Source organism: Pimephales promelas, chromosome 4, assembly GCF_988280905.1.
Source record: "Pimephales promelas chromosome 4, fPimPro1.hap1.1, whole genome shotgun sequence".
Taxonomy (NCBI): Eukaryota; Metazoa; Chordata; class Actinopteri; order Cypriniformes; family Leuciscidae; genus Pimephales; species Pimephales promelas.
In genome coordinates this window covers 39,789,198-39,803,662 of record NC_142772.1, presented here as the reverse complement: position 1 = coordinate 39,803,662, position 14,465 = coordinate 39,789,198, and the positions used below count along the sequence as shown (strand labels likewise).

The 14,465-nt window shown below is 40.5% G+C and overlaps 1 protein-coding gene across 3 annotated transcripts in view; it reads left to right on the top strand.

The window, feature by feature from the left end:
- The window catches only part of fam222aa (family with sequence similarity 222 member Aa), a 106,610-nt gene that overhangs the window by 75,752 nt on the left and 16,393 nt on the right, over positions 1-14,465 (top strand). For all 3 annotated transcript variants that reach the window (XM_089130500.1, XM_039659061.2, XM_039659060.2), the window contains exon 2: positions 6,954-7,111. In XM_089130500.1, coding sequence (XP_088986626.1) covers positions 7,006-7,111 — 106 coding nt within the window. In that variant the 5' untranslated portion in view covers positions 6,954-7,005. The remainder of the gene's footprint in view (positions 1-6,953; positions 7,112-14,465) is intronic.

Sequence of the window (14,465 nt, the reverse complement as noted above, 5' to 3'; positions counted from 1 at the left end):
AGTAATATTGTAGGGTAATGAATTACTTTTAAATAACAGTAACAAGTAATACCTAATGTATTACAGTTTGGAAGTAACTTGCACAACACTGCCGATAATATCGGTCTGCCGATATATCGGTCTGGCTCTATATCAGTGCATCCCATTTATTTAAACAGCAAAGACATTGGTTTGTCAATGGCAGCTTTGAATGCTTGAATTTTAGTTTTAAAAATCAAACTTTGAAAAAAGTCTAACATTGTCAAGTCTAACATCACACTAAGTATGGTTTATTGATTGTCACCCTATTGCACTATTGATGGATAAGCTACTTTGAAATGCCATTTTATTGTGGTATTGTGAATGCATGCATTTTGTGAATGCATCAGCACTGCTTTAGACAGGAAGTTCTTCCACGTGACCTCACATGCACACACACACACATTCATTCAGCGTCTCGTCTCAGCGGTCAATTAGCTGGTGCTTCAACCACCGACGTGACAGCGTTAGTGTGAGCTACTGTAGCGTGTTTCGAGATAACAGACGTGTGGTTTCACGTGCTGTGACAGAGATAGACTTCATCGTATTATCATCCGGCTCCCATTTGCAGGCCGCGTGGAGGGCTAAAAAAAAAAAAAGCAAGAATTTACCGCTGCAATATGTTTGTTCTCATTCTTCGAGCTGCAAAATAAACCATCTTCCATCTGCTTATGCTTGCAACAATGGCTGACCTGTGTTTAACCCTGGAATGGGGGCGGACTCTTTAGCAGATGTGGATATTGTGCAAAGATTGTTAGCTATTGAATGAGACTGTATGTATAGTGGAAAAACATGCATATATTGTTTGTTTGTTTGTCGTCAGCAGGACTGTTTGCGCTCTGTGGGTTTTACGTCCTCTCCTGCATTCATGTGTTGTTCGGAAGCGCCGGGTCTCCTATGCGTGCGTGTCTTGTTAACAGTCATCGGATTTATGTCCCTTTGTGCATTGATGTCCCCTCTGAAGGATTGTTTGTTTGTGAGTGTTTTGCAGTCTCGTTTGTCCTTGTCCTGTTGCATTATTTGTGTGCGTGTGTGACTTTATGAGTTATTCTGATTGTTTCTAATGTCGCCTGCTCAGCGTGTACAGCAGCATGTCTGTGGGGATTTTATATAGTAGTGTTTTAAGATTGTGTGTGTGTGTGTGCTCTGTAGTGAAGTTAAGGGGTCGGGGACTCTGTCTGTCCCTCTAATGGGCTCTTTCATTGCTTTCCATTCAGCGGTGCGGTGTGTGTGAGGGATTATGGAGGACTGTAGTGGCTGCTTGTTAAAGCTGAAGAAAAGGGTCTGGGTGTGTCGATTGGATTAACTTGTTTGGGCTTATTAAGAGGGGAGACGCACAGGCCTTTTAAAAGCACTGCATGGGGCTTTCTGTCTCATACACACAGACATTCACACACACACACACACACACCGAGCTGGCAGGTCACCATTCAATTAGGAAAAGAATCCCCCACCTCCTATCTGTCCCCTCAGTGCTCAGATATCGCAGCAAAACGCAAGCGCTCCTTCCTCTCTCCCTTCTTAACATCAATAAACACAGAATCCCCACAGGCCGAGTCTATATTGGTCATAATGGAGGATTTTATAGACCGGAAATCAACTTTTACCCTACATGCTTTTTGTCTTAGGTTCTTTTATCCTCACTAACACCTTTTCGTTTCACCTTCCCCTCACTTTCCATCCTATCGATCTTTTCGGCTCTCCCACAGAAGTGCACTTCAGATAATTCAGGGGGCTCAGGCCAGTGTGAGGTTAATTCGCCCTGCAGAGATCTCGGCATGCATCAGACAAACTAAGTGCGTGACTACCTGAAACTGTATATTGTAACAGATACAAAAGCACTTTCATTACGGAGGCTGATTTATGCACAGACTGCTTTGATTTAAGCTACATGTCTCAGTTGGAGTGTTTTCATTCTAAACATTGCAAGTGTAATTTGTCTGTCCACATTAAAAGCAAAAAATAAATAAAAAAAAATGCTGCGTAGCATCACCCAGTCGCAGCCAGAACATCATAGATTTATAATGCAGTTCATATAATGCAGTTACATCAAATTGGATATCAGCCCTAATAAACTGGCAACTAGTGCAGTGTGAATCATCAATTTTTTTATATACAAGTAATACATAAGCATTTTGATGGTTCACATGCGCTAGTTGCCAGTTTAGTGTCTTTATAGGATATTTTTATATACTTAGATGACCTTTGCCATCATCTAACGCTCAGTTTTGAACCTAATTTTCTGGTAAAAAAAAAAAAAAAATTGATTGATAATGTAACTCTTTCCTCACCGAATTTTCCGTCATGTATGGGACAGCGCTTCCCTATGGAAGCTTGTTTCCCGCCATAGAATGAAAAATATAAAAGGTAATTGCGACTTTTTAATCTCACAATTCTGACTTTTTTTCTCACAATTGCGAGATGGAAAGTCAGAATTGCGAGATATAAAGTCAGAATTGTGTGATATAAAGTCGAAATTGTGAGATATAAAGTCAGAATTGCTTGATATAAAGTCACAATTGCGAGATATAGTCAGAATTGCGTGATATAAAGTCAGAATTGCGAGATATAAAGTCAGAATTGCTGGATACAAAGTCGCAATTGCGTGATATAAAGTCAGAATTGTGAGATTTTTTTTCCCCCCTTAGAATTGGCCTGGTAAGTCGCAATTGCGAGTTTATATCTCACAATTCTGAGAAAAGATGTCAGAATTTCGACATATAAACTCGCAATTATGTGTTATAAAGTCAGAATTGCGAGATGTGAACTCACAATTGTAAGAAAAAAAGTCTTTTTTCCCCAGAATTGCTACTTTATATCACCCAATTCTGACTTTATATGTCGCAATTCTGACTTTATATCACGAAATTGTGACTTTATATCACTCAATTCTGACTTTATATCTCACAATTCTGACTTTATATCACGCAATTCTGACTTTATATCACGCAATTCTGACTTTCTATCTTGCAATTCTGACTATAACACGCAATTCTGCCTTTATAACTCGCAATTGCGACTTTATATCACGCAATTCTGACTTTTTATCTCGCAATTCTGACTTTATTTCTCAAAAAAGTCACAATTATTTATTTTATTTTTATATTCAGTGGTGGAAACCAGCTTCCATACTTCCCCGCTACTGATGGAAATTTCTGGCTTTGTTCCCCCCCCCCCCCCCACACTTTTATACAGTAGGGGGCACTGTTACTCATATTCTGAAAGATGACTGAATTGCCTAATCAAAACACAGGCGAAGAAGCAGAAACAAGCAATATCATAGATCATCAACATTAAACGGCATATAAATCAAAACTGCCTAAGGTTACCGTATGAAATGCCGACCCAGGACCAGCTATAGTACTGTGCAAGCTTTGGGGGTGTTGATGGACTCGATCTACCCTGTTTTTATCATCGTTTTTTTTTTTTAAATGAAATATACCCACATTCAGGTGTTGATAAAAAGGGATGCATGAAGCTAGAATAAATCAGTATTTTTGTTTAAAAGCAGGGGGTCTGTTCTTTGGTATATTGCATGTCCATATATTCATACAACAAAATATTCTGGGGGCCATGAATTTGTTGTGATCTAAATTGCTTGGCGGTGGCTGGCAACTTATCTCAAAAACGCTGGCTGGGAAATTTAACAAGTGAGTTTAGTTTTTTCAGGGTTAAAATATTAACTTCACACACAGTGTTGAATTTTAATATTTATGGGTTTAACATTTATCTGATATTGAGGTATCTCATATATGTGCATCCCTACATAATGCTAAAACAGATATATTTTTTAAAGCTTTTAAATTTTTACTGTGTGAATCTTATTGCACTGAAACCTTCTGCTCTTTGTTAGGACATCTAAAGGCTCTGAAAACACAGGATGTTTAGAGGGACATCTATGAATTCGGTGTGGTCGTAGGGCTTAAGATGAAAATCTAAATGCTAAATAACAACAAACCAAACCCATGCCGTCTTGGATTTTAGCTATACAAGCATGCCTTGTTTCTTAATCTTGTAGAGGTGCAAGAGTTCAATCATATCTCCTAGAAAATGTCTCACTATTTTCAGGTACGTCTGAGGTTTGTTCCAAATGACAGCTTATAAACCCTGTAGTTTTATGGAAAAAAAAAAACGGTGATAAGAGAATTTGCAAATTCGTGATGTGGCTCGTATCTCAGGAAGCAGACACACAAGTGCAATTGCAGGAATCTTCTAGCATTTGCGGTTCATTGTGCTGAGCTGGTACTGCTTTTGACTGAAGGGAGACAATGATGAGTCTATGGTGGGGATTTTATTGGTGTTGCAGCTGATTTACTCAAATACATCGATAAGCATATGTTAGCTGACATAACTATACAATTTCAAAGTGCATGCGTGTTTACTATAAATGAATATTGACAGACATACAGGCAGACCTGAGTTCCTTGTCGATCCCACTCTCATTCTCTGCTCAGTTCCTCCTCATCTGCTCGCATTCACATGCAGATTTTCGGAAACAGTCTCAGGAAGGGCTAATCCATTTCCCCGCTGTGACAGAAAGCCATTGAGGAGACAGAAAGCGAGAGAGAGAGAGAGAGAGAGAGAGAGAGATGTTTACCGATGAGCCTGGATCTTTAAATAACACAGATTTCACATGTCAATAAAATAGAGCGATTCAGCACACTCTTGGATTGCATGTTTTCGGTTGTTGTTCACAGTTTGAGGATTTGTTCCCTCAAAGTCTGACTGACAAGATGGGTGGTAAAGGGTTGTCAGGCGTTCTTACTAAGCTTTAAGATGTTTCTGCATCGGTTTAATCATGTTGCCATCTGAAGAGCTGTAATTTACACATTTGCCCTCTGGCATGGCTTGATTTCGCCAAGGAGGACATGTTCCTAGATCTTTTGTTGGTGCTGGAACAAAACACCTATAAATTATAGCCCTAGTTGTACCCCTGACCCTAACCAATCACAGGGATAATAGATTAAGAACGTTGTTCAAGCCCCTAACCCCAGCCATAAGCCTAATCCGAAAACCTGATTGGTCGACAGGAATGCTGTTCCAAACTAGGATATTGATCCAGCTAGGAACATGTCGTACCTACTTAGGCAAACCATGTTAAGCGTTTGACCATGGGTTATTATGGCTATGAAGTTTTTATTTCCATTTTATTGGTCTATATATATATATATATATATATATATTTAACTTTAAAATTTGTTAGTAGCCTGTTAAGTTTAATTGATTCAATCGGTTTGTAGTTTTCTAGTTTTAGTTTTTCGATTTCTATTTAAGAAGTATGTGCGTGTTTAATGAAGGTGGGTTGTAAAGTTTCAAGAATTATAATATATCATATCAAAAACTAAATCTAAAAAATTAATTTGTGGACATTTTTATTTTATTCATTTATGAAGAGTAATGAGAATTGTGTTGTTGAAATTTTACCCTGTTTTTTTGTTTTGTTTTGTTTTCATTTAGTTTTTACATAGGTCACTTGACATTAACACCACATGAATAATTAATTCTATATATATATATATATTTTATATGCCTCACAGTTAGATGTTTTGGAACAAACACAGTCATATGAGCAGTGATGTTCCATAAACAGAGGTGAAAATTAACCTTAATGTCGTAAGGTTAAAATTAAATTCAGGAAGGTCATTGTTCAGCATTTTCAATGTTTGATATGCTTGCACATTTGTGCTGAAATCAAAGTCCTGTTCTAGGTAGCCTTGTGGTTAGATCTGTGCTTGTGCCAAAAGGTTGACGAACCCTTCATTGTGCCCTTGAGCAAGGCACTTCACTTCAAGTTCCTGTAACTTACTATTACACTTTCTTCGCTAGTCTGGTTGTCGGCTGGTGGGCGGCAGTGCTGCCTGAAACTTAGTCAGATGGTCGTATTACGCATTCTCCAACAGAACTGCTGTTTCCTGCGTCGGTTGTCTGGCAGTGCGCCCCGTCTTCTCTTCTTCCTCTGGAGCGAAAGAGCTGAAGATGGAGGGAGGCAGAGTAGGAATGCATCCAGAGATTTATGGCCCGGGGGGAGATTGATTACGCCCATCACTGGCCCTGATGTGCGCTTGGCATTTGCCCCCCACCCGTCTCATCAGCATGTTACACACATACACCCACACGCAATATGGACATTTACACTCCAAGCAGAAAATCCAGGAAATCGCCTCAATCTTTTTGGACTAAATACCGTCTCAGTCACCATCTGATCTGCAGACAGGCTCCTCTCTCTCTCTCTCGACATCTCCATCATTTAAAAAAAACAAACCACCTTGAAAGTGTTTTCAGCAGCAGGTCAGTGCAGGGTTTTGTTCCTACCGTGTGTGTTGTGAGCAGTGATGGGTGCTTTATTCCTCTTGTGACTGAGGGAAGTGATAGGCTGCTGATGGATGGGTGCTGTGGGATGGCCAGGAAGGACGGTGCTGTTAGATTCCCATGTGATGCAGCAGGTGTGTGTTTGTAATGCAGCCCACAGAGCCGAGAGACAGCTGGAGCAGCATTAAACCTCCACCTCACACACTTCTGTCTGTGTGTCCTCCTCCTGTGCATCACAGGTGTGAGTTAAAGAACTAAATTAAAAATACATACGCTGTATGGAGCCATGGCCTAGTGGTTGCAAGTACGAATCTGGCTCGCTGCATCTCCTGATACGTGTCCGTTTTTTTATTTATTCATTTATTTAATACTTAACAAATATTTATTTTATTAATACTTGTAATATTTACACTTTTATAGTATTTGTTCTGTTGAAATATATTAATATTTGTAATATATACGCCTGTATATTTTTTATTTACAAAAAAAAAAAAAACATTATCACTTTCATTTACAATAAATGTGTCCAGAAGCATGTCCTCTGGTTCTCAGATGAATTTTTATAATACTTTTTATAATTTTTTTTTCATTTAAATGAGTCTTTATGTCTTGCTTATTCTTCTCAGGTCGGCCTCAGCAAACCAGTGTCTGTAGAATCGTACCTGCGTTTGCGCAGTCATGCTGGCCTGTCTGCAGAGGAGGCAGAACCCTGCGCCCCAGCACGCCACGGCCGTCTGCAGCAGCAGCAAGAGTCTTGAGCCAACGCAACACATCCACCGCAAATGTGAGCAGCCTGTGTTTCAGAGTTTACATTTCTTTTTGTTTTGTTTTTTGATTGCATTTATCCTAAATGGCAAATGGCTCACAGCAAACGGATTTGGCTTGCTGGCACAGTATATTAGATTTACTTCCTTATGATGTGACCAAACACTCAGACTGAATAATTAAATGTGACTGTGTATTTAGGCACTGACGACAGTGAGGATGAGTTAAATGAACTTTGACGACAGACTTTTCTTTCACACTCTTCTATTAAGAGAGCTTTTTTATGCTAGTATGATGAAGCACATTCATGAGCCTTGAAATCACATCACATTCATTTCATGCACCAAGAAGATTCACTCTGCTCACAGTGGCATTGTTTAGACATGAATAGTTAACATCTTGTTTTTCGCAACCTTGATTCGAGTCCTGTTGGCTTTGGTCCTTGTACTTCTCTTCAGAAGAGTCTCTTCTTTTAGTATTTTATACTCCATTCTACTGTAGTGGTATTTTGATGTCAAGGATCCCCAAATATGATGATCCACTTGCAGGGCAAGCTACATATATACTGTGTGAGAAAAATATGTGTCGTTTACAGTATTATAAAAACAAACAGATTGAATAATTGGCTTTTATATTATCTTTGTCCTAAGCAAATTGTTAAAACATAATCTGAAATGTATATATTTTTTCATACAACTATGCAGATATTTTTCTAACTGTTAAATACTATTGCTCTTAGTAGGATAAAATAATAACAATAAATGTACATTTTATTATACATTTTTACCAGTCTTTAAAAACTAAATTGTAATATTGTCAAATGGGTTGTAAAAAAAAAGTGAAATAAATAAATATCTTAACTGGATACATTAACTTTGACAGCCCTAAAAAGAAACCTGTGATAAGCCTGAGAACATAAATATTTTTCTATTTTTGGAGCTGTGGTGTGCCAACTTTTCTCTTCCTTTTTGCCCTTTGGATGTGCACACTTTGTGTTGAATCTTTGTGGAACAAAAAAAAAAAAACCCATAAATTCTCAAATGTTTTGCTGGCATCATAGCAGACCATCAGGCCCTAGTCCAAAAACCCCTACTCTACTGACTAATCAACTCTAACTCTACCCTACTCCATGATACTCTACATAACCGCTACTTCTCCATGTGCTGCTCGGTGAGGAATGTCTGAGACTATATGAAACATTTTGTCTTTGTTCTTCAATAGCCATTAGATCAACAAGAATTTAAAGAGTTTACTGCGGAGGTTCTCTGCCTTGGCTTCATGACTTGTTACTCAACCCTGGCCTTCAGGTTAGCTAAACATTTGCAGTGGTGGATGTCCTTACAGACTTACCCGTATGCAAATATACACATGCTGAAACAAATCTGCTCATTTTCCATAAGTCGGTTTCACACATGCACGAGTAACCCATGTTGAACAAGTGCTCTGGTTACCTCACTGTACAATTGTGTATATTAGTATGTGTATCTCCATGTTTGTTCAAGGTTCAGACCAACAAATCTCATTCTGGCAAGCTCCGAGATTAAAGAAAGTAAAGCACAGCCTACTGTTTTTTTTCTTTTCTCTGACAGAAGATCCCAAGGCTCTGCTTAAAGCTTCAGATTAGACTTAAACTGAGGCGGCACTTGCTGTAATGAGAAGGAAAGAAGAAAGGAAAGAGAAGAGGGGGTTGTCCTTCTTTTAGATCGTTCCATATGCCTTCAGTTCTGATTTGTTGGCGTGGCAGTATTCCATATGCACAAGCTGATTACTGTGAGGACAGGCAGATGAGCAGAGGAACATGCAACTTCTAACTATCCCTTAGGTTCACCTCTAAGCTCAGAACAGCTTAAAGGTAATAGGATGGCATTGTCCCCCTGCTGCTCACTGATCAGCGTAGCATCGTTCAGCTTTCTCCTGCTTGGCAAACAGGAAAAGATTAAAAGGACAGCCTTTTGTGGGAAAGCATTTCTTCGTGTTATTAGAAGTGTGTATGTCTTGTGAGAGAGCAAAGTTTGAGAACAAGAAGTGAAAGAGCTTCACTGGTATAATTGAATGAGTTGTCGGAGTGATTTGCAGCACTGACATGTAGTGTGGCTGCTTTTTGGGTTTTCTCCCACTTCACATCCTCTCAGTTCTCTACCATCCTATCTCAAAAAATGGATGGATTGCGTATGGATTGATGGGCAGATGGATGGATGAAGAAGCAGGCAATGAATGGATGAGCGGGTGATGGATGTATGGATGAATGAGAGGATGATTGATGGATGAATGAATGAATGAGTGGATTAATGGATGGATGGATGGATGGATGGATTAATGGATGGATGGATGAGCAGAAAGATGGATGGATATATGGATGAAGAAGCAGATGGTGCTGAATGAATGAATGATTGAATGAGCAAAGGAATGGATGGATGAGGAAGCAGATGGTGCTTGAATGAATGAATGAGCAAGGGAATGGATGGATGGATGGATGGATGAAGCAGATGGTGCTGAATGAATGGATGGAGGGATGGATGGATGAGACGAAGAAGCAGATGGTGCTTAATGAATGAATGAATGAGCAAAGGGATGGATGGATGGATGGACGGATGGATGGATGAAGAAGCAGGTGGTGCTGAATGAATGAATAAATGAATGAATGAGCAAAGGGATGGATGGATGGATGGATGGATGGATGAAGAAGCAGATGGGAATGAATTAATTAATGAGCAAAGGGATGGATGGATGGATGGATGGATGGATAAAGAAGCAGATGGTGCTGAATGAATGAATGAATTAATTCATGAGCAAAGTGATGGATGGATGGATGGATGGAGAAGCAGATGGTGCTGAATGAATGAATGAACAAAGGGGTGGATGGATGGATGAAGAAGCAGATGGGAATGAATTAATGAGCAAATGGATGGATGGATGGATGGATGGATGGATTGATGAATGAGCAGATGGACAAATGGGTAGACGAATGGCAGGATGAATGAGTAGACTGACAAATGGATAAACTGATGAATAAGAGCTTTCAAAGATCAATGATTTTGCATGGAAAAGAAAGGGGGGGGAAGCATGTTTGGGAGAAAAAGAAAAGAAGAATAAGAGTGCAGAAGAGATGGAGACAGCCATGCTTGATTTAAATTGATTCCCTCCCTCCAATTTCAGCAGGATTTAGCCACTTCCTTTCTAGACTTCTTATTGAGAAGCAGTCAGTGGGGGTCTGAGGCTGAAATCAATGGGAAAGAACAGTTTCTCTGTCTCACACACACACAGGCACCCTTTCTGGCATTAGATTGCTTTTGATTGTGAGATTGCTGCAGTAAAGCACAAGCTCAAAACAATAATTAAAACACATGGACCACACCGTCTGGTCTGGGGCTGCGGGCAGGTGTCGTCAGGCTTTGGACTGAGACTCATTCTGGGCTGATGTCTGAAAGATCATGAGGTGGTTCTTCTCAGATCCAGCATGTGAGAGAGGATTTGAAAGGGCATTCAAATAACTATAAAGTAAAAGCCCCCCTCTGCATGCAGATGCCAAGCGCCTGCACAGTTCATTGATGCAACTCCCATTAAAAATGCCTCATACTCTCAATAAAAAAAGGACTTAACTGGCTCCAGCATCAGCTGCAAGCGCTCAGATCAGCCCGCCAGACAATCAATTTCCCCAGAGTGCATGGAGCTTAGCGGGCAAGAGAGAGAGAGAGAGAGAGGTGGGAGATAGGAAAGGTTGTTTTCATTATCACACCTCTTTCCCTGTCTGAGCAGAAAAAGAGCTTGAAAAAAAAAACACGAAAGAAAGCTGGGCGAGTTGCAAAGTGGAAGGTAGCGAGAGGCCGAGAAAGAGTGAGCGAGCAACATGCTTTTTAAGAAGCCCGTTGACCGCCTGCCCTTAAAAATATCGTATTAGATTAGCTTCAGTGAAGGAGGCCTTTTGAGTTTTCCCCCTTCTAGCCAAGAAATGAAAAAGAAACGGCAGGCATTAGTTAAATTATAAATCACAGCCGCTTGCTTTCAGCATGCCTAAATTCTCAGAGTATGTGGCGGCACTCTCGCGCGTCAGGGCTTGTCATTCCTAATTAAATCTCCCTGTTTGGGTGACATTTGTAGCTGTCGTCCACCCCCCCGTCAGTGTCTGTCTGCCAGTAGCTTAGATGGAGACATGAAAGTCTGAGCGGAGGGCAGATCCCCCTTCATCACGGAGCGCCCTGGGGACGAGAGCACCGGGGCCGGACACATCACACACACTCCGACACTGACCTCTGCTATGCATTCCTGGGGATTTTCTGCCTTCCTTCCTTTAATAGCTCATTCTTTCACACTCTCTTTCCCTCACTCTTTCTTCTTATTCATTCTCTTTCTTTCTTTTACTGTTATGTTATTTTTCTCTTCCAATATTTATTTTATATCTCAATCTTTCTTTTTCTCATGCTTTCTCTTTCTATCTATTGTCCTTTTCTTAGTTTTTCATTTTTATTTTGCTTTATTCCTTTTGCTCACTTTATTTTGTTCACTTTTGTTTGCTTTTTTCATTTGCTTGCTCATTTTCATTCTCCCAGCAAGCAATAGCCATCATTTCAGCGTCTAGGTTAACTATAGGCCTGATATAGTCCGGCTATGAGTAACACACTTCTAGCCAAAATAACCTTGAATTTGGTTAGATTATGTTTTTGCCAAATAAATTGCGAGATGGTATGATATGTAAGCAAAGTAAACAGTGATTACATGATGTTTTGCTTCATTTATTCACTCATTTCATTTCTTTGTTATTTAATGACTATGACAGCCCAAATTTGGCCTTGTTTTTAGCCTAGACGTCTGGGCTGTGTTTGGACTGCTAGACGTCCACTCATATTTTTTTTTCACTCTTCCTTTCTTGTTTTTTCCTTCCTTCCCTGCAGTTTAATTTTCTCCATAGTGTTATGTGTGGATGCTTATGCTGCATGTGATCTGTTACACACGCTCACCTGTGTAAGGTGTCTGTGAGAGTTTCAGGTCCAATCACAACATTGTTCTCCCTCTGCCCTTAGCCACAGCAGGCTTTGGCAGCCAATCAGATGCACATATGGGATTGTGACATCATTTGCAGGGTCACAACATCCAATCCGGTAGAGAGAGATTATCACCTCCGAAGGCCTGATGGGAAAGATTTGAAACGAAAAGCAGAAATCAGCATCATACTGACAAGACATCAGAATTGGACTGAGCTTTCATTTTTCACACTTAATGGCTAAAGGCTGGAAGTGTTATGAGATGTTGATCTCTGCCAGAATGTATTTGGTTTCAGAAGTGCAATGTTTTTCCTGTCCAGCAGGGTTCACCATATAGGAAACAAATCGCATTTACGGCAAGGTCTTTACATGCTTACAAGGGCACATAATATCACCACTTTAGCTTTAGTTTCAACTCTGCCCTTTTCACCTTTTTGCTTCTTAGTCAATTGACAGCTGCTCTCTACCCGGCTACCTCCATCATTTTTTTTCTTTCAGGCCCTCTATCTGCAGGGATTTGTATTTATCCTGAGTGAACGTTTCCTCTGTTTCATGATTCTGAGGTGCATATAGATGTTTATTTCAGTTGGTGCCCTTTTAGAGCTTATATTACGCATGATGCTCAATTAGGCCCCTTTTACACGAAGGGAAAACGCAGATATTTCCCTGCGGATTGGCCTCTCGTTTACACAAAAACCCCGTTTTTATCACAGAAAGCGATTATTTCTAAAAACTCCGGCCAAAGTGGAGATTTCTGAAAATGCCGGTTGTGTTGTCGTGTGAACTGGGAGAAACGGCGTTTTAGGTTTTCTCTTGTCGATTCTGAGGATTCTGATTGGCTTGCATGGCTTTATCCTTCTCCCTACACTGCCGCCAATAGGTTTGGCATAGTTATGATGGCGCTCGACAGCGTATTTATGCGGGTGTGTGAACGATGTTATTTTTGAAAACGGAGAGGGGGAAAATTTTCGTTTCGCTAAATACCCGGCTTTGTGTAAACATGGCCTTAGTATTTATATTAACATCAATAACTGACTAGGCAGTGGCAATCAAAGGTTTTTTAGTGCTGTTTGTATTCTTTGCCTCCCAGGGTTACGATTGGCTTATCATCCTGCCCGTAACCTGCAGACACGCCCAGAGGCTCATTTCCGGGCACTGCTGGGGACCACTAGCCGTGCCACTCATTTGGTGCCCATCCTGGGGCTTTGGGTGTCATTGGCACAGAGGGCAGAGCAGGGTGGAGAAGGGGGCCTGGGATGCTAGCGGCTGTTGCCATGGATTTGGCAAGCGAGCTGCCCTTTAAGCTGGCGCGTGGGCCTCTCAGGTGTACGTACGGGTTGGAAAGAGGGAGGGAGGGAGGGCAGGAGAGGTGGAGGGGGTCCAAGACTTCTAGAGCTGTTGAGGAAATGAGATCACACTCGGAAACTGACCTTCTGTTGGGGGCCAGGGGACGGGTTAGAAGATGCAGAGCATGAAGTGATAGAAGTATCTATTTATCTTGAACATGAACGCACACACACACACACACACACTAAGTATCTATCTATCTATCTATCTATCTATCTATCTATCGTCTGTCTGTCTATATGTCTATCTGTATGTCTTTGATAGACAGAGAGAAAGACGAGATTAGACAGAAATATGTATAGAAATCTATCCGTTTTTATAAATAGAGAACATAAAGAAGATATTTCTCTTTCTGTCTCCCTGCCTGTCCATCCGTTTGTCTTGCTTGTTGAAAAGCAGCCATGTAATGTGTTTTGAAAGAGGAGATTAGTGAAGAAAGACGAACAGATCATATTCACATGGTTTGTGTGTGAGAGAGAGAGACGGTACATGACGTGCTAAACTAACATTGCTGCTCCTTTGGGACCTTTAACATCAATTAGAATAGCCTTGCCTGACACACTCACTCTCCTCTGGGTAAAGAGTGTATGTGCACTAACAGTCTCTCTTGCAAATTAGTATCACAAGCATTAATATGAAAGACTCGTTGTGCTTGATTGGGTTTCTTGTTTCCTGTCCTTGCTCGTCTCTGTGGTCTAATATTCACAGACACATTGTCAAAAAGCAAACAAAGACATGTTTAGATATAAATAAACAAGTGTTAGAGATGAAAATAGATCTTGTTTGTGGCGTGCCAATGAGATCCCTTTAGTGATTTTGCCGTCTTGTGAAATTTTTACTAGTACACTGATTTGTGGCTTAATGGTCAATGGCTTAGGATGGTTTTACCAGCACTTGTGTGTGTGTGGTGTTTAATATTCATTGTAAAGCTGTGGAGACCTTGTTTTCTAAATGAGAGAGCAGAAGGGTTGAGACTTGCTCCAGGCTAGCTGCAGGCATCCCTCTTTTTCTATTTACCTGCAGACTCACTCTGTGAGATCTCCCTCG